Source organism: Adiantum capillus-veneris, chromosome 10 (assembly GCF_014529385.1).
Source record: "Adiantum capillus-veneris isolate H3 chromosome 10, ASM1452938v2, whole genome shotgun sequence".
NCBI classification, from domain to species: domain Eukaryota; kingdom Viridiplantae; phylum Streptophyta; class Polypodiopsida; order Polypodiales; family Pteridaceae; genus Adiantum; species Adiantum capillus-veneris.
In genome coordinates, this window is record NC_140940.1 from 121,397,095 (window position 1) to 121,418,398 (window position 21,304).

At 43.1% G+C, this 21,304-nt stretch overlaps 1 protein-coding gene across 1 annotated transcript in view; it reads right to left on the reverse strand.

The window, feature by feature from the left end:
• Positions 1-1,719: 1,719 nt before the first annotated feature.
• LOC147449559 (uncharacterized) overlaps positions 1,720-21,304 on the reverse strand; it is a 42,133-nt gene continuing 22,548 nt past the window's right edge. The window contains exons 2-6 of the mRNA XM_086521591.1: positions 3,965-4,052; positions 3,649-3,712; positions 2,733-2,787; positions 2,242-2,372; positions 1,720-2,027 (exon numbers count right to left, since the gene is read on the reverse strand). Of these exons, the coding sequence (XP_086377717.1) occupies positions 1,910-2,027; positions 2,242-2,372; positions 2,733-2,787; positions 3,649-3,712; positions 3,965-4,052 (456 nt within the window). The 3' untranslated portion in view covers positions 1,720-1,909. The remainder of the gene's footprint in view (positions 2,028-2,241; positions 2,373-2,732; positions 2,788-3,648; positions 3,713-3,964; positions 4,053-21,304) is intronic.

Sequence of the window (21,304 nt, forward strand, 5' to 3'; positions counted from 1 at the left end):
CTCATACATTGAGGAAAGATCAAAAGTTTGTGGCATGTTATTTCATGGTAAATAGTCCAATGGTTTTTGGATTGAAGCTATGAAAATTGTAGTTTGTGTGAAAAAAGACCATCAATGAAGGCAGTGAATGGTGGTGTTCTACAAGAAGTTTCTTGGAGTGGATGAGAACCTTTATGTGATTACTTGAGAGAATTTTGTTACGAAGCCTTTGCACATGTGCCAAAGCACCCTGTAAAGAAGCTTGAACCAAGTTACAAAAGTGAGTTTTTCTTAGCTATGGAGAAGATGGTAAGATGGGGTAGTGTTTGCAAAATCCTTCGTTTCATAAGATTATTCGTAGTGGTGATATAGCATTCAATGAAAATCAGATACACAAGATTCTCTCAAACTTGGCAATTTGTGGGGGGGGGGGGGGGGGGGGGGGGGGGGGGGGGGGGGGGCTTACAATATATGCACCTATCACGTGGTTTCAAAAGAAAGGCATATTGAATTTCATATATTACCACATTTATAGGGGTATCAAATAAGGAACTTCAAACAAAAATACGAATAGAATAGAAAAGGGTGTATTATAATTGTGAAAAATTCATAGGTAGAGATTTTAATAATACTCTTGAAGGCATGTGATATAGTAGTTGGCATACAGTGTCCCCATCTCTTGATTAAAGAGGTTGACATGATGATCTTAAAAGATCCAACCATGTACAAAGAAGTGAGTTTTTCTTAGCTATGGAGAAGATGGTAAGATGGAATAGTGTTTGCAAAGCCCTTTGTTTCATAAGACAACTTGATGTAGACCTTTTTTTGGCCTCATTGAATAGTAGTGTGCAATGAGATACTCTTAAAAGCTCCAATCATATAGAAGAAGTGGTAGTTTGTCGAGTAGTGTTGAAATGTTCAAACATCACTGAGGTAGTCAATTCCTTATGCAAAACCTATTGCATTGAAAAGGTCAACTCGAGTTTTCCATACCATTTAACTGTTTGGGCTAGGCTTAGACTACATTATACCAACAGATTATGAAGAGCCATCCTGCTATGACGAGACTAATGTTACAAGATGTGTACGTAGATGAGTGCTATGAAATCAAGAATAGATTCTTTGCATATGAAACGAACTTGGGACCTATTACCTTTACCACAAGGAGAGAATGCTTTGCCATACAAATAGTTCATAAGTTGAAGAACACATCCAATGATCCTAAATGAGGTGCGAGATAAGATTGGTTTTCAAAGGTTTCAAACAAAAGCACAATTTGGCCCTTAAATCGGAGTTTTGTGGCAAAATTCTCATGACCAACCACCCATGACTAATCATATACTAATACATTCACATCTTTCTCATGATACACAAAGAACAAGGAGTACGTTTGCTACAATGATTGCAAAGCTCCTACCACCTTCTCTCTCTCTCTCTCTCTCTCTCTCTCTCTCTCTCTCTCTCTCTCTCTCTCTCTCTCTCTCTCTTCAAACCCCATTAATGCCCCCTCTTCATAAATATACATCTTTCCTAGTTTAAATCATCTTTTTATTCATTTTCATTCCAAGTCAATGTATCACATATATATTGGTTGTAACTTTTGGTCTCATAGATGTGGACATTCGGCACCAAAGCCTAATTTGCATTGTTGTTTTTCAACCCCCTTGCTTGAGGTTTCTCACTTAATGCTTGGTTCTAACTCTTCCAGCATGTGTGCCTATGTCAGTCATTTCCTAGATCTCTAGCTAACAGCATTTATTATTGCTAAACATACACTATGAAAATTAGGCATTGTGGTTGTGTCTCATACTATTAGATTCATGAGACAATTAACCTCTGCTCTTGGAAGGGCCAAAAAAGAAAAGTAAGAGAATGTGGAGCTTTGCTCCTATACAACGATTTTATCGTGGTCTCTTGCATGTCTTTGCCGTCACAAAAATGGCTCTCTATCTATTGGCATTGTTATGACAAGTGTCTCCCTATCTATCTCCCATTTAGCTCTACTACTTTCATGCTTGATCTGCTGTGGCAAATACAAAGCTAAAAAACTGCAAGTAAAACAAAAGAGGAAAACTTTGTTAGTTGATTGAATCCTGATGTCCAAGGATATGTGAAATGTTTGCATCCATTTCCATATCGATGTGACGAGTGAAAATAAACGATAAGCTTCATGCATCCTCTCCTATTTAAATGTGTAAATGCATGCAAAAGTTATGTGACAATTCACATGGAACTGTAGGGTGATGTTTCATTAGCACATACTAAAGGTTCGTCGTTAGCTTCACGTATTTTGCCTTGACATCCAGTTGTATTTCTGAGGCGCACTCTGTTTGGGGAAGCTTGACACGCAGGATCATTATATCACAACTTAGTGAGGAAGGGTCTTTATCGCTCTAAAACATGCAAAAACACTTCATCATTTTAGAAAGAAAAGACCAACCACAAAATAACTAATGATCAAGCAATACTTCTAAAAAACATAAGAAGAAAAAGGTTGCCAAGTAGAACCAATGGAGATGTTTGATATGTTGTTTTGCAAACATAAAAAGCAGTGCTCAAAATATTTTTTTCCTAAAAACTTGGAAAACATACACATGGAAAAATTTCGAGTTGAAGTGGTTTTATTTGAGTGTTTTTACACTAAATTTTCATAGATTTTGTCACCTTCAAATATGAAATTTAGCTCAAAATTTGTAGATGGAATTACGTTAAACCTAGTTTTTTTCTGACAACTAATAGAAAGGATCACTCACCATTTGCAAGTACACATCATTGGGACTAACATCTTGCTTGTATATTATGTCATACCTGGCCAAGTAGCATCCAACACCACACAATCAATCCAAGAATAAGGTCTAACCTTAAATCAAACTTAGCACTAACAAGAATGCTTGAAACGGAGCCACATATGGTGTGAATCATGCATGTTAACTCCCCCCATTCTTCAAAACTCTCTACAGAAACAATCACATTAGATGATTTTGCCACTGACTATCGTGCGCCAGAGCATTGACCAATGCGGATTATCAAGCCATAAGAGACCTTGCCCTAATAATTAATAAAGGACCATAGAACATTTTTCAAGCACAAACACATGGCTCATTTGATCGACCCTTGAATGCGCACTTGGGACACCACATGTCCCCACATAGTAAAAAAGGCGGTTCAAAGCCCCCATTACTTGCTGGCTCAATGTACAAACATGACATAATTCCTTGTGTTCTTGACTTCAACCAAAAAATGAGAAAAAAGACAGAGCCACTAAAGAGCATTCAAGAGGATGTTTTCCCATACCCTTGGGGGGTTCACCACAAAAATATCAGCGTACCGAGTGCGTTCAAAAGGAGGGGTAATTCTATTTTAAATTATTTAACTTACGAGAGGGATTTTTTATTTAACAAGAAAAAAGAGGTTATTTTATTGCCTCACAATATGTAAGTACAAGGGTTTTCTTAATACCATATGAATGCATGTGCTATAGATGGTTTCTTATAAGTGCACCCCCGGAGCCCATACCATTATGCAACACCACATAATAGAAAGCCATCACCAGGCCAAACAAAGATGCCACCTTCCTGGATTTAGCAGTGCATATCTTATCTTTTCCTTTTAAAGAACAAAGAATCGAGAATGGCATTAGAAACTTGTAGAATTTATCAAGATTATTACTCTGGTTGAATTCGACCATATTTGTCTCCAAACTCGAAGTCTGGATCCAATTTCTCCAACTCAGCTGTAAATCACACAAGGCTTGAAATGTCAAATTATCCATAGCTGCTCTATCATGTACTTTGATTAATCCATGAAACCTTTAGAGCTAAATGAACACAAACAAATAGAAGCCTAAGAGATGTAATTTTCTAGTCTCATAGGTCTTTTAGGCCTTTTGCAGACGTAAACAAATACTTCATTTTACCTTAGTTTTTCTGATGATAGCTAGATATTTATATATCTGCAGAATAGAAAAGGCAGCCAGAAATATTACTGGATTCCTTCTTTTTGTTGTAAGTGCTACTTCCTATAGTGGCGGGAGTGACACTGCCTTTTTTCTTCGGACGTAAGGAATTATCTTCCTGGAGAAATCACTGACTACAAGTCACATGCTTTTGACGATGTAACTTAGTCCAAGAAAGAGAAGTTTGAATTCAACAAACAATTTGACAAGATGCAAATATCCAAAATTCATTAAAAAGGTGAAAAGCAACAGCTTGAGCAGTAAAGGCGTCATTTAGGCTGATTCTTCATGCAAAAACATCCACGGCTTGCGGTCTTTCTTACTTGCAGATCTTTCGTGGTCACGACTCATTAACAATGGTCACATTGCCATAGGTGGGAGCTTTTGAAGAGTTAGTTTTTGGCTTCTATAAAAGAACCCACTAAGTTGGCCTCAAGACACTAAAACTTGAAAATTTGACACTCATTTTGAGGATAAGTTGCAAATTATCATTCAAGTATAAGCATATATTGAGAAGCTTACTTCGATCACATGGCATGCACCCATAATTGTTGTAAGAAACAAATACCCAAACAAGCACAAGCCATTCAAGGCCACCACTTCTCTTGTACAGGAGCATATTGCTGCCCTACCATTGCAGCCTGTGTCTTGACCTCCGACTTCCACCTTCTTCACTAGTAGTATGATACGTGAGGCCATTGATAGACTACACACCAGCAGATCACACAACCACAATGCCGGAGATACATTGACACCACATGTTAAATAGAGCCATATGCAAAGGCTTCCTGAAGAGCTGGAGCATACCATTATTTCTACCGATATTGAAGGCGGATCCCATCTCCCTAGTAGCTATCATACCATCATGATAGACCACACACTGGCCGAACTTTACGCTTCTGTGCTTGAGCATGAGCTGACGCATTAAGCAAAGAGAGAGGATGTCTGAGCACAAGGATAGGCTAGTTCCAAAAGAGGATTCTCTATGCTTGATCATATATTTAGACTCCAAGCTGTCATTGAGAGCCTATGGACGCCATACTACTACTGCTTTGTGCATTTCTGCAAAGCGTTTGATACAGTATCTAAAGAGAGATTGATGCACAGATGTATAATTTGGGTGTTTGTAGACAAAATATATGGGGTTGACACTTTATGAGACGATGCTTCTATTTTTTTTTGTTTTATGAGTCGGGGATGCCTACCATTTGTGGTCTCCCCAAAAAGAAAGAAAAAAGACCATTAGGAAGTGAATGGGGTATAGGAGGGCCTCTTTATTTAACAGTTTAAGGGAATCTTAAGCCAAGTTTGACCAAGCCTAAAAGAGAGGGCAGAAAGGCCTATGCTGAGATTTTAAAAATCCATTTCCATATTTTGAATTTGAAAATAGTCTATTTAGTAACCCAAAAGAGAGGTGGGGGTAAATGAATTTTAAAATGTCATTTTCCCACCCTTCTTCTCTCTCTAACATATAAAACACTCTCTCTCACTTAGAACTCATTAAAGGAGGCACTTTTTAGGCCCCCCTCCCCGCCAGAAAAGCAGATTTTTCACATTCTCTCACTGCATTCTCTCTCTAAAACGTGAGCAATCTCTCTCTCTTTCTTTCCCCCCTTTTCTCTCATGTCACTTCCTCTTCCAATCATTAAGGAACATTCTTGGCTGCCTCTTTCTAAAAAAGTGAAGATCCTCCAAGGTTGCAAATCTGTCCTCTCCCCACTCTTTCTTCCTTTATTGTCTTTCTATCCCCCACTCTCTCTCTCTCTCTCTCTCTCTCTCTCTCTCTCATGCTTCTCCCACTCCAGCTCTAGCTGAGTGCAATGGAAAACTCTATTACCTCTGTGTGCAGCAACATTTCTCTCTCTACAGTCATGATCAACAATTCGAATTCGAAGGAGATTGAGATGCAGTCCCTCTCTTTCTTCCCTCCACAACATAATCCTTTTCTCCTATCTCTGACTACTCTCCACTTCTTTCCTCCATAGCCACCTTCACCTGCTTGTAGCAGTCACCATTACACATTTTCACTAATTTGCTTGATTAATTAACACAAATGTCATTCAATCCCCTACCACTACAAGACATTACTAACAAGTCAAAACAATATCGATTAAACACTAATTTAGAGCGGAAGTACACTACTGTGCGACTTGGCACATCTAATCCCAATGCTGGAGACCAGCTACGGAACCAAGGATGCAAGGCAATCAACTTATGGATTGATGGCCATACTTACCCTGGCGATCCAATGACCAATGCATCACCGCCTTTCCGTAATGTCACTGAACTAGTGCGTTTTATTGAAGATGGGAGAGACGGACTGTTTGGCTACAGCTGGAGATTACATTCAGCTTTTGTCAATGAAAGGGAAGCAAGAAAACATCTATGTGCTGCCTATTCATCATTGCAAGAGAAGTACGTGAAAGACATTCAGCAAGTCAGAGAGGAAGCCAATGAGAAGACGAAGGAGCTAAACGACGAGATGTCCAAGCTTATTAAAAAGACAGAGCATCAAAAAATGGAGCAAGAGCGTCGTTTAGACAGTTATGTTCAGCTACAACACACTGCACATAATATGCGCCGATGAATTGATCATCTCACACACATTCCATTGGGCTATCCCATTCGCAAGCGCAAGAGACATGCGATGTCTGTGTTATCTTCAAGCGGTGGAGCTCAAAAGAAACGTATCCGTCAAATTCGGTAGGAATACAAATGCAAGCTTCTAATTTCATACATTTTTTATGGGTTGCTATGATATTATTTCAATATGCAGGTACTTGGCTCGGACGATAATGGGAATCGATTCCGATGTTGAAACGACTAAATATACTATGCTCAGCATATCATCAAACCAAAGGAGTTGGTGGAGCTATTGGATGATCCATCCAATGCTCTATTGCTAAAGTTTTGCGCCAGAAGTATTTCAATGAGCTAAAGAGCATTGTTTCACCTCAGGAGATCGAGGTGTGTGACAGCGCAAGAATAAGTTTCAATGCCTACGAAGCTTTGTATAGACTTGTCACTCTAGGTCTTAGAGAAAAAGGTTTGTTTAGGTTGCTGCAAACACCTTACAGTGTTAGCATCTCGAAAAGGTATAATGTTGCAAGCTTATTGGGTGGATTTCAATATGTGGAGGATGCTCTGCCATTAGAAGAGAACAAATCCTTTCGTTACAACGAGTTCAATAATGTCTATGTTGACTTGTTGAAGCTCCAAGAGTCAATGATCAGATTTTATGGGTTGACACAAGAAGAGTGTGATAGCAAAGTTATAATTGTGATGAAGCTTGATGAGTGTCAGATTGTCAAAGGTCAACGGCTCGAAAGGGTAAGCGTTACGCTTATGAACAGAGCCTTGGTGGACGTCGATGTTGAGCTAAATGCCAGCGAGAAGGGAAACACCTCTTTAGGTGTTCAATCCGATAAGAATATTTGGTAGTTGGCAACTTTTCATCTCCCACATGAGACACATGAGTCCCTCAAATGTTATTTTAATCACACCCCAATCGTTGACGTCATTCGGCAACAACAAGAAGGACAACGATTACAGGTTTCAGGTCTGGGTGGAGTGGCATTTGGCAGGAGACTTGAAAACTCTCAAGTGTATGTTAGGATGCAAGCAAGGTGCAATGACCCTCTTTCCATGCATTTATTGCTGCCACAGTAAAGTCTCATTAGGAACTGAGGGCAAGGATAAGGGTAAGGGTGGTAAAGCTGCAGTCAATTCTGTGAAAGATGTGACCACTACACAAACAGTGAATAAAGCACTACAACAATGGTTTCAAGGTATCCTCAGTTGTAGCCAGAGTGTACCCCCTGATCGAGACATGGACGATCTGTAACAAACATAGATACTGCAAGTTAAGAATCTACCGCGACAACACCAAATAACCACTTCAAAACAGTTCACAGTTCACAATTGATTCAACAGTGGCCCGACGGAGTTCCGTGCCTAGAGATATTGGCCCCAAAGACTGGCGCTCCTTTCGGTATTTCTTTTTGTATTAATCTAAGTTCAAAGTACAAGAGTGCGGGCAAGCGCTCACACTCAGACTCTGCGTCCAGATCCTCTGAGTTATGAGGCCTGCTCACATATTTAATGGTTACAAGGGATACTAAAAGCAGAGCCCCAAAAGCTCAAAAGCTACTTGCTTTTCCACAGGCTCTCTCTCTCTCTCTCTCTCTCTCTCTCTCTCTCTCTCTCTCTCTCTCTCTCTCTCTCTCTCTCTCTCTCTCTCTTGCTTCATCAGATAAAGCAAAAGGGCTTTCTTTCTCTCTCCAATTGTGTGGAGCAAAATAAAGCAAAAGTGCCAAAAGCTGCCGCACAAAAACTGCTAAAAAGCTGCCGTACGGAATCCCGCAATTTGCGCTGCCTGCCACGTGTCATTTCTGCCGCTAGGGTTAGGGTTTTTGATAGAAATAAGGATTTTTGGCAGAATTAGGGTTTTTTTCTAGCAGCTACGTCATCACTTTGTGACATACCCCCCTCTTGAAAGCATTGTAATCGCCCTCAATTACGCCTCCAAAACAGACAAAGGCCATAAACCGTCCGTCTTACAGACACTGACTGTTAGTACCTGCGTACTAGGAACACACATCTAGCACGTGTACCAATCGACAATCACATCACACAACATCACAGGACATCACAGGACATTCAACATTCATTTGGATCTTAGACCATGATTTATCGGCGATGTAGCTAGCAATCGCATTGAGATCCAGTCAGGACCTCATCGATGTCCGATTGACTAACTCCTATTGCAACCATGTCTATTCGAGATCAAGTAGACCAAAATGCTACAGTCATTTCCTCTATCAGTTCCTGCACTTAAAAACAAGTCAAGAACAAATCAATTTCATATTCAGGAATTCCATTTCATAAAGTCATACAGCAGAATATTGTCAGCTCTCAGTATCCCTAAAGCTCAAAGAGACATCAGTGACTCTAGTATTCTAAAATCAAGGCATTTGTTGACATAGGAGCGGAGTAACTCCCCTCTTGTGGATCCCACTACACCAGATCTCCGGCCAACCTGAATTCTGGGTTCCATTTGGAATAGACTATGCTAAACCAAAAGCTTCGAGGTAAAGTTTCACAATCTGAGTATCTGCTAGGTCCTACTCCTCCATCCACTTCACATCCAATGCAGGATAGTTCTTGAATTTAACCAAGAACCGCCTTCGAACTTTACCTTTATTCTTTGTGTCCTTATGTGCCAAAATCTGTTCAGGGACAAGAATCTCCTCGTTTTCTTCCACTTCAGTTGCTTATCAGGCTCCCCATCATCAGGGACATCACCTTTAAAAGGTTTCACGAGACTCACATGGAATGCATTGTGAATCCTCCAAGTGTCAGGCACTTTCAATCAGAAGGAGACATCATTGATCTTTTCAGAGATCTGGAAAGGTCCGTAGTATCGCATACTAAGCTTTGGAAAAAGACTCTTCTTTCCCTTCTTCTTTCTCAGGCGTGCCTTCTCAAAACGTAAGAGCACGCAATCATCCTCCTTCAATTTCAAATCGCAACGATCGCGCTCCGCTGCCTTTTTCTGTCGTTCTTGAGATTTCTGCAAAGCCTCGCGGACCTTGGCAAAAGTCGTGTCTAAGTCGTGCGTATACTCATCTCCTTCAAAAATCTTATCTTTCGTGCTTAAGAAGGGTGGAACCTTCGCAGCACCTTCAACAATCTCAAATGGCGCCTTCCCCGTCGAAGAGTGTATCGTGTTATTGTAGGCAAATTCCACCAAAGGTAGGTACTTTTTCCATTGAGTTTTTTGATCCGAGATATAAGACTTCAATAAATCTAAAACCACTAAATTGGCAATCTCAGATTGCCAATTTAGTCTGCGGGTGGAACGATGACGAGAATTGCAACCGTGTACCAATGTTCTCCCAAATTGCCTTCCAAAACAAACTCGTAAATCTGGGTCCCTGTCGGAGACAAGCGTCTCAGGCATGCCATGTAATCTGAAAATCTGGGCCCCACACAGTCTCGCTAAGTGATCCGGCTTGACTATTTTATAAAATGAGCCTGCTTGCTAAATCTGTCAATAACAATCCAGATACCATCGTGACCACTCTGTGTTCTCGGGAGATCAAAAATGAAATCCATTGCAATACTTTCCCACGGGCGGGTGGGTATGGGCAAAGGCTGTAACAATCCCTGTGCTTTATGCCTGTCAAACGTGCTTTATGCCTATCAAACTTGACCTTCTGGCATACCAAGCAATTGCACACAAACTCTTCCACATCCTTCTTATGCCTATCAAACTTGACCTTCTGGCATTCATCAACTGGCAAGGCACCCTTTGAGATAGTTGAAGGTGGCAAGAAAGTTCCTCCCATACTGCATACAAAGGACAAGATATTTGAAGCAGATAAGTATGTTCAGGACATGGATGAAATGTACAAGAAGGTCAAAGCGGCCTTAGAAAAGACTCAGGCAAAGCAAAAGAAAGCAGCTGATCGTCACCGTCGTGAAGTGGTATTTTCACTTGGTGATTGGGTGCTTCTACGCTTTGAAAAGGCAAGGTTAAAGAAGATGAAGGGCAAGGAAAAACTGTTTCCAAAGCTCAGCATGCGATCCTATGGGCCTTTTCAAGTGTGCGACATAATCAGTGATGTTGCATATAGGCTGAAATTGCCTAACAGTTGGAAGATTCACAATGCGTTTCATGTGAGTCTTCTCAGACCCTATGTAGGTGATGTGCCAGAAGATATGCCAGTTGAAGATCAGCCGGTAGTCGAGGAACTTGACGAGATCTTGGTCCACGAACAGATTTTGGCACATAAAGAAAGGAAAGTGAAAGGCAAGGTTGCTAGGCGTTACTTGGTAAAGTTCAGAAACTATCCACCAATGGATGCTAAGTGGATGGAAGAAGGTGAACTTGCAGAGTCACCAACTATGTTATCACTTTACCTTGAAGCCTTCGATTTGCAACCTACCTTGACCCCTTGAGTTTCAAAGCTACATGGATTGTCAGTTTGACAATGGCTTCTGAAACAAATGATGTACATGGTATTTAAAGTGAGCTCAAATCAAATACATGTTACATGAATGTTAGAGTTGTACAGATTGTCAGTTTGGCAATCGCTCTTATGGAATGTCCAAAAGTTTGGTTAGTGCTATAGAAGTGAGTATTTCTTGTCAGTTTGTCAAGGATACAATAATTGCTTCTATTAAAGAGTACATGTGTAACTGCATTCCTAGATTGTCGATTTGGGTATGCTCGAAAGTGTTACGGGATCCAACGTGTACTATAAGACAGTGGCAAAATGTGTGGCTACCATTTTGTCATTGGAAAGTTAGTGACTCAAAGCAATGGCAGAGTGTGAAGCTACCACTATGTCATTGGGATAGGGTTCACACGCAGGCAATACATGTGTCGACGAGGTGTTGAATACACCAGGGTTGACAATGAGCATGTATGTGTCGTACATGTGTCGACAGGTGTTGAATACATCAGTGTTGACTAGGAGCATGTACGACATAGATGCAAACGAGAACGTTTCAGATTTCAAGAGGGGGGTATGTCACCAGCGTGTGACTACTATCTATCCTTTTTGCTGATTTCTTTCTTATTATTGATTTACTTTCACTTCTTGGAAACACCCCTCGGGAAATCTAACTGCCCTGCATTGCATAGGTAGTGTGGAACTGTCCAGAGGGAGTCCAGGCCCGAGGGCAAGAGAGCACTAAGGTTGGACAAAGACTATGGTTAGCCAAAGTGGCGTCATTGACTAGCCAAAGTGGAATCCTTTGCTACAGAGGCTACATTTCAGTTTTGGGTGTGGCTGCAGTGTACAAAGGGGGTCAGACGACCTAGAAAGATACAATGGCAGCATCTCCTAAAATTTAGGGAACTGCTATTTTGGGACCTGAAAATGTGTTTGCGTCATTACCTCCGGAATGACAAGGGGAACATTTTCTTACTCTGTCGTGAAGTCAACTGGGTAATTGGTTGGGAGATTTTTAGGCGGCAACCCCGAAACGGGAAAATGCTTGTAAATGTGCCAAGTGGCACCCTGCTGGTGCACTTTCCTCATGCAACAAGAAGTGGCGCTGAATTTAGGAGGAGGAGGGCTCATTTTCAGATTTTGTCACAGGTTAAGAGCTATGGAGTGCTTGCTTTTCCTCCTATGTACAGTGCGGTGCCAGGAGTGATGCCTTGCATATTACGCACTGCCCTCTCTCTCCTCTATGGCAGTATGTTATGCCCCACTAGTGGGCTTTTCAATTGACCAATGTACAATTGTGTGGGTTCATGCGCGATTGCCGAGGCTCTTGCCGAGGCAAGAGCCTCTTGCACAGGTACTGGATTAGCTAGCGGCTAATCCCCCGAAGGTATAGGTGAATTCGGAGAGGTTTCACGCCAGAAATCTCGTCCGATTCAAAGGGCAAGTAGCCCTACAGGTGCGGGAGCTCGAGGACTTGCTACGGATGCGACCGGCACGCGAAACGGAGCCCGAAACAGTAAATTACAGCCTGCTGTGTATTTTTGCAGGTTTAGGGTTTTGGCCTTAAACGGTCCCTAATACCCCCAGGAAGTTCGAGGACACGAGGGGACCGTTGTACAGGTGATCTGTCGCATTTTCGGGGCTGAAAACAGAGAATTCAGCGTGCTGCAGATTCTCGCCAGGTTTTGCAAAGTGCCCGTATGCGTCGGGAAAGTCATTCAATGCGTGGGAATACTGACTGTGAAGGGTCCTAGTACAGTTATGCTGCCGAAATCGGGCCGGAACAGTTGAAATTCAGCCAAGTTTGTGCGGGACAGCTTGTAGGGAACCACAGCGTTTATTCCCTCTTTTTAACAATAAAGAAATACCGAAAGGGCGCCTAAGTTAGGGGCCAATCTGGTGTCAGTCTACTCCTACAGGTGCAATCTAGCAGCCTGTATCCCTCTCCCCTTTGTTGTGTCTTGAAAGTACACGTAAAGTGGACGACAAATTAAATGGGTGAAAGCAAATAAGGTTTAAGTTAAAGTCTACCGCCCTTTTTGGATTGAACAGGCCGGTTTCATGGTTCCATTGCCGGGATTAAATCACTTTTTCCCATAGAAGTGAGCCTAGGTCAGTTTGGGCTTGAAGACACAAGGGATCATAGACCAGACACAGGGAATTGCAATTATGGCTGACAGACCATATGATGTGACTGAAGAGGTTTCCTCTTCACAGGGTCAACAGACACATGAAGTGGGTGAGTCATCAAGACCACCACAGACGGATGATGATATATTCAGGACCCAGTTGGCTACTGTTGTGGCTATGTTCACACAAGTAATGCAGAACCAGAGCCTTTCTGCAACCTCCTGTTCCGTCTCAGCAAGTTGGGTCGCTGGATCATATTCAAAAGCCTGTTAAGGCTCGAGCACAGGTGATTCATACTGCACGGTCAATGGAAACACCTGTACACTTGACGGAGAACATGCAGTCTCCACAACCTATGCCTAAGGTGCAAGAACAGGTGGCTTAGATGCCAGTCTTTCAAGCTGTACGAGTTCAGCCCGCCACCTTTCAGCAGCCTATAGCTGGTTCTAATGGGCAGGGAAGCAACCTACAGGCTATGCAACAGATCTTCCCACCACCTTCAGTACACCCTGGCTATTTTGGAGGTGGATCGGTATTCCAGAGCATGGCTGGCCATGCACCTGGAAATCAGTTTTACACACCAGGAACAGTGTTTGGGGGTGCTCAAACGATGATGCCTAATCCCATGTATGGTGTCACGGGTATGCAACCAGGATTTCAGAGCACTGAAGGCCAATTTGGGATGCCACAGGCACATTTTGGTATGGCTGGAATTACAAATCAGCAGCCAAATATGGCATTTCTAAGTCAAGTTAATAGCGGCCAAGGAACACAGATGAACCCTAATAGTGTTCCCATGTTTCAGTCACTTCCATATGACAATTTGACGCCGCTGGAGAGGCCAACTCCATACAAAGAAGGTGGCAAAGGTGTGTCTTTCACGACCTTTACAGGGTTTGATGACAGGAAGAAGGCTCTCTCATTCCTCCAGCAGTTTGATAAGGCCTATGCAGGGGGAAACTTTACAGAGGCTTCAAAGGTCCGCAAGGCAGCCACTTTCTTGACAGGGAATGCGGGACAATGGTGGACAACTTTATTGCTTCAAGGGCAAGCTCCGTCCACATGGATTTACTTCAAGCATATTTTTGCAGCAGCATGGTTATCTGATGATTTCGAAGCAGATGTCATGACAGAATGGCACCAGCTTAATGCTGCCACTTGCAAAAATCTAGATGATTACAATCGGAAGTTTTGGAAAGCTCTACTTCCAGTAACTTCCTATAGGTTTGTGCCATTGACAGAACAGATTGAAAAATACTGTTGTGGCCTACCTAAAGGATTGAGAAAATACTGCACGAAGACAAAAGTCACTACTTTGACGCAGCTCATCGAGGTAGCAAACACTGGCAATGGTTTGCTCAAGGGAGAAGATTGTGAATTTAACACTGGCGTCAAGGCAGGATCAGGCAAGAAAAATTCAGCCAAGAAGCACGTTCCCAATGAGGCTCCTAAAGGGACTCAGGAGTCAGCCAACGCAGGGAAAGATAAAGCTATGGCTGAATCAGAAAAGGGACCAGCAAAGAAATGGAAAAGACGTTTTCCTCGCAAGTCAGAAGAGCAAAAGAAGGTCCTGAGGACAGAGAACAAATGCTTTATACGTGAGCAGCCTGGCCACATTGCTTACAACTGTCCTACAAAGAAAAGGCCAGCTGATTCTGATGACAAGGAAGACAAGAAAGGAAAGAAGCCCATGGCTGGTCTAATGCCAGATATGGTGGGCGACAAGCCAAATTCAGATGCAAGTGAGCTTTGCAGAGCATGGGGAAAGGTCAAGGATCAAACAGTGTTTATCTTCTTTGATCCAGGTGCCAAAGCCAACTTCATTTCCCCAGAATTGGCTTCAAAGTTGGGAATCAGACCTGAAGAGATGGGGTATACAGCAGAGGCAGGTTTGGCATGTCCTGGCCATACAGAGGCTGTGACACCCATCATTGGAAAGTTGCGTCTACATATCCAGTCCTATGTAGATGCTGAAGAATTTTACATCATGCCACCGGACGGATGTGATGTGTTGCTAGGTATTCCTTGGTTGTTTCGTGTACAAGGAATCATGGATGCCTACAACAAAAAGATCACTGTACAGAGCAGGGGAAAGACTCACATTCTGGATGTAAAGCTTAAAGGGGAGTCTATTCCCACTGTATCAGCTTCTGCTATTACTTCTGTAATGAAAAAGCATCTTTCTGCGTACTTGGTTTTTGCACATGAAGTGTCAGATTGTGATGAATCAAATTTATCTATGCTAGATAAAGAAAGGTCAATGTTTTTACAACAGTATAGTGACTGTTTTTCCGATTCATTACCGTCTCAATTACCACCAGAGAGACCCGAGGACCATGCGATAGATTTGGTGCCAGGCAGTAGCCCACCAAATAAGCCTCCGTACAGGGTTAGTGCGGCTCAGCAGAAAGAGATAATGGGCCAAGTACAGGAGCTATTAGAAAAGGGGCTGATTCAGCCCAGTTCATCTCCATTCTGTTCTCCAGTGTTGTTGGTGCAGAAAAAAGATGGCTCATGGCGTATGTGCATCGACTACTGTGCACTAAACAAGAATACCATCAAGAATAGGTTCCCTATACCTAGAATTGATGATATTCTGGACAAATTAGAAGGAGCAGCTATGTTTAGCAGGATAGATCTAAAGAGTGGGTACCATCAGATCCGCATTAGATCAGAGGATGTGCACAAGACTGCTTTTAGAACAACGTTTGGCCTTTACGAATTTTTAGTGATGCCCTTTGGTCTCACAAATGCTCCTGCTACGTTCAATAGGATGATGGACAGAATTTTCCGTCCACACCAGCAGTTTGTTGGTACATTCTTTGATGACATGATAGTCTACTCAAAGAATGAAGAGGAGCATAGGCATCACTTGGCCATTGTGTTCAAAGAGCTACGCAGTCATAGGTTGCTCATCAATGCAAAGAAAAGTGAATTTTTTCTGGAAGAGATCCACTTTCTGGGACACATTGTCTCAAAGGATGGTGTCAGAATGGATCCTGCAAAAGTTGAAGCGATCAAGTCATGCCCAAATTTGAAGACGGTGCATGATGTCCGAAGCTTTTTGAGACTATGCTCCTATTACAGAAGGTTTATCCGAAATTTCGCTGAGATTGCTTCACCTTTACATGCTCTTCAAAAGAAGGCAGTCACCTTTAGATGGACACAGAAAGAGATTTCAGCTTTTAATCTCTTAAAGGAAAAGATGACTTCAGATCCAGTCATTGTGTTGCCAGATCTTAGGAAGTCATTTGTGGTCTAGTGTGACGCCTGTGGTAGTAGCATTGGTGCAGTGCTAATGCAAGATGGCAGGGTAGTAGCCTATGAGAGCAGAATTTTGCAAGGGCCAGAGATGACCATGCAGGTCTATGAGAAAGAGTTACTGGCTGTGATTCATGCGCTCTTAAGTTGGAAACACTACCTGCTAGGTGCAGATTTCGTTGTCCAAACGGACCATCAGACCTTGCGATACTTCTTGACACAGACAAAGTTATCTGAGAAGCATATGCGATGGGCAAATATCTTGTCCATGTTCCATTTTCAGATTGTGCATGTGGAAGGCAAGAAGAACGTTGTGGCTTGTTAAGGAAGCCACAAATTTCAGCTGTGTCAATTCCTTATCATCATGAACTTGATGATATGAGAGAACAGTATGCAAATGATGAAGATTTTGCAAGGGTCTTCGAACAGCTAATGGATGGACAACGTCATGAACACTATCTTCTCAAAGATGGGTTCATGATGATGCATGGCAGATTGTGTGTCACAAAGCCATTGCGACGCAAAGTTATGGAAGAGAGTCATGTCCCACCATATGCAGGACATCGTGGTATCGATGCTACAGTTAAAGCAGTTGAGACATTCTTCTACTCGCCTACATTGAGAAGAGATGTGGATGCCTTTGTGCCAGAATGCCTAATATGCCAAAAGGTCAAGTTTGACAGGCAAAAGGCACCAGGTTATTGCAACCACTACCTATTCCAGATAAACCATGGGAAAGTATTGCTATGGATTTTATCTTTGATCTTCCGAGAACACAGACAGGAAATGATGGTATTTGGACCATTATTTGCAGATTCAGCAAACAGGCTCATTTTATTCCTGTCAGGAAGAAGATCAAGCCAGATCAGATGGCACGCTTGTTTATGAGCAATATTTTCAAGTATCATGGCATGCCACAGTCGATTGTTAGCGACCGTGATCCACGCATGACAAGTTTGTTCTGGAGAGGCTTGTTTGAGAATATGGGCACAACGCTCAAATTCTCTTCATCATCAGTCAGAAGAGGCAAATTCTATTGTCCTAGATCTGCTGAAGTGCTATGTGTCAAAGCATAAAGGAAAGTGGGAGCAGTATTTGCCATTGGTGGAGTATGCATACAATAATACAGTGCATTCATCAACTGGCAAGGCACCCTTTGAGATAGTTGAAGGTGGCAAGAAAGTTCCTCCCATACTGCATACAAAGGACAAGATATTTGAAGCAGATAAGTATGTTCAGGACATGGATGAAATGTACAAGAAGGTCAAAGCGGCCTTAGAAAAGACTCAGGCAAAGCAAAAGAAAGCAGCTGATCGTCACCGTCGTGAAGTGGTATTTTCACTTGGTGATTGGGTGCTTCTACGCTTTGAAAAGGCAAGGTTAAAGAAGATGAAGGGCAAGGAAAAACTGTTTCCAAAGCTCAGCATGCGATCCTATGGGCCTTTTCAAGTGTGCGACATAATCAGTGATGTTGCATATAGGCTGAAATTGCCTAACAGTTGGAAGATTCACAATGCGTTTCATGTGAGTCTTCTCAGACCCTATGTAGGTGATGTGCCAGAAGATATGCCAGCTGAAGATCAGCCGGTAGTCGAGGAACTTGACGAGATCTTGGTCCACGAACAGATTTTGGCACATAAAGAAAGGAAAGTGAAAGGCAAGGTTGCTAGGCGTTACTTGGTAAAGTTCAGAAACTATCCACCAATGGATGCTAAGTGGATGGAAGAAGGTGAACTTGCAGAGTCACCAACTGTGTTATCACTTTACCTTGAAGCCTTCGATTTGCAACCTACCTTGACCCCTTGAGTTTCAAAGCTACATGGATTGTCAGTTTGACAATGGCTTCTGAAACAAATGATGTACATGGTATTTAAAGTGAGCTCAAATCAAATACATGTTACATGAATGTTAGAGCTGTACAGATTGTCAGTTTGGCAATCGCTCTTATGGAATGTCCAAAAGTTTGGTTAGTGCTATAGAAGTGAGTATTTCTTGTAAGTTTGTCAAGGATACAATAATTGCTTCTATTAAAGAGTACATGTGTAACTGCATTCCTAGACTGTCGGTTTGGGTATGCTCGAAAGTGTTACGGGATCCAACGTGTACTATAAGACAGTGGCAAAATGTGTGGCTACCATTTTGTCATTGGAAAGTTAGTGACTCAAAGCAATGGCAGAGTGCGAAGCTACCACTATGTCATTGGGATAGGGTTCACACGCAGGCAATACATGTGTCGACGAGGTGTTGAATACACCAGGGTTGACAATGAGCATGTATGTGTCATACATGTGTCGACAGGTGTTGAATACATCAGTGTTGACTAGGAGCATGTACGACATAGATGCAAACGAGAACGTTTCAGATTTCAAGAGGGGGGTATGTCACCAGCGTGTGACTACTATCTATCCTTTTTGCTGATTTCTTTCTTATTATTGATTTACTTTCACTTCTTGGAAACACCCCTCGGGAAATCTAACTACCCTGCATTGCATAGCTAGTGTGGAACTGTCCAGAGGGAGTCCAGGCCTGAGGGCAAGAGAGCACTAAGGTTGGACAAAGACTATGGTTAGCCAAAGTGGGGTCATTGACTAGCCAAAGTGGAATCCTTTGCTACAGAGGCTACATTTCAGTTTTGGGTGTGGCTGCAGTGTACAAAGGGGGTCAGACGACCTAGAAAGATACAATGGCAGCATCTCCTAAAATTTAGGGAACTGCTATTTTGGGACCTGAAAATGTGTTTGCGTCATTACCTCCGGAATGACAAGGGGAACATTTTCTTACTCTGTCGTGAAGTCAACTGGGTAATTGGTTGGGAGATTTTTAGGCGGCAACCCCGAAACGGGAAAATGCTTGTAAATGTGCCAAGTGGCACCCTGCTAGTGCACTTTCCTCATGCAACAAGAAGTGGCGCTGAATTTAGGAGGAGGAGGGCTCATTTTCAGATTTTGTCACAGGTTAAGAGCTATGGAGTGCTTGCTTTTCCTCCTATGTACAGTGCGGTGCCAGGAGTGATGCCTTGCACATTACGCACTGCCCTCTCTCTCCTCTATGGCAGTATGTTATGCCCCACTAGTGGGCTTTTCAATTGACCAATGTACAATTGTGTGGGTTCATGCGCGATTGCCGAGGCAAGAGCCTCTTGCACAGGTACTGGATTAGCTAGCGGCTAATCCCCCGAAGGTACAGGTGAATTCGGAGAGGTTTCACGCCAGAAATCTCGTCCGATTCAAAGGGCAAGTAGCCCTACAGGTGCGGGAGCTCGAGGACTTGCTACAGATGCGACCGGCACGCGAAACGGAGCCCGAAACAGTAAATTACAGCCTGCTGTGTATTTTTGCAGGTTTAGGGTTTTGGCCTTAAACGGTCCCTAATACCCCCAGGAGGTTCGAGGACACGAGGGGACCGCTGTATAGGTGATCTGTCGCATTTTCGGGGCTGAAAACAGAGAATTCAGCGTGCTGCAGATTCTCGCCAGGTTTTGCAAAGTGCCCGTATGCGTCGGGAAAGTCATTCAATGCGTGGGAATACTGACTGTGAAGGGTCCTAGTACAGTTATGCTGCCGAAATCGGGCCGGAACAGTTGAAATTCAGCCAAGTTTGTGCGGGGCAGCTTGTAGGGAACCACAGCGTTTATTCCCTCTTTTTAACAATAAAGAAATACCGAAAGGGGCGCCTAAGTTAGGGGCCAATCTGGTGTCGGTCTATTCCTACAGGTGCAATCTAGCAGCCTGTATCCCTCTCCCCTTTGTTGTGTCTTGAAAGTACAGGTAAAGTGGACGACAAATTAAATGGGTGAAAGCAAATAAGGTTTAAGTTAAAGTCTACCGCCCTTTTGGGATTGAACAGGCCGGTTTCACTACGTCCCTGCCAGGTGCCGCTATAACAGCCTCCGCAAGTAGTCCCATCTGATCGGGAGTGATCTCGAGCCGCGCCGTCAATTCCGTTGAAATGAAGTTGGCCTTGGCTGAAACCGGCTCGTAGGGCGGTGGACGTTAGCTTTCACCCGATTTTTCAACACTTGACTTTACGACACAAAGCAATGACTTAATAGAAACCTGTAACTGAGACTGAATTACACTTCAAGACAAATAGCACGGCCAGGAAGCTAGAATGCTTCCAAGCAGACAGCGACACCTGTAGGCCCCAAAGGTTGGCGCCCCTTTCGGTATTTCTTTATTCTTTAACAGAGGGAATAAAACCTATGATTCCCTACAAGCTGCCCCGCACAATCTGGGCTGAATTCCATCTGTTCTGGCCTGATTTCGGCAACATAGCTGTACCAGGACCCTTCACAGTCAATATCCCCACGCATTAGATGACTTACCGACGCATATGGACACGTTGCAAAACCTGGCGAGAATCTGCAGCACGCTGAATTCTTTGTTTTCTGCGTGCCGGTTGCATTCGTAGCAAGTCCTCGAGCTCCCACGCCTGTAGGGCTACTTGCCCTATGAATCGGACGAGATTTCTCACATGAAACCTCTCCGAATTCACCTGTACCTGTGGGGGATTAGCCACTAGCTAATCCAGTACCTGTGCAAGAGGCTCTTGCCTCGGCAATCGCACATGAACCCACACAACTGTACATTGGTCAAATGAGAAGCCCACTAGTGGGGCATAACATAACTGCTCGTAGGGGGGAGAGAGGGCAGCGCGTAGCGTGCAGGGCATCACTCCTGGGACCGCACTGTACATAAGAGGGCATCACTCCTGGGACCGCACTGTACATAAGAGGGAAAGGAAGCACTCCATAGCTCTCAACCTGTTGCAATCCGCCTGTGGCTGAAAATGGCGTCCCTTTTTCTGATAAACAACCCGCCCAGCTCTCCCAAAGTAGGAGAATTGCTCACGAGCTGACACCTCGCCCAGTTTCCGACTTTGGTCTACTTGGCTAAAAATATCTCAATTGGTGCGTCAGTTGACTTGGCAGCAGAGCAATAAAATGTTCCCCTTGTCATTCCAGAGCTAATGACGCGAACACATTTCACGGCCCAAAATAGCAGTTCCCTAAATTTTA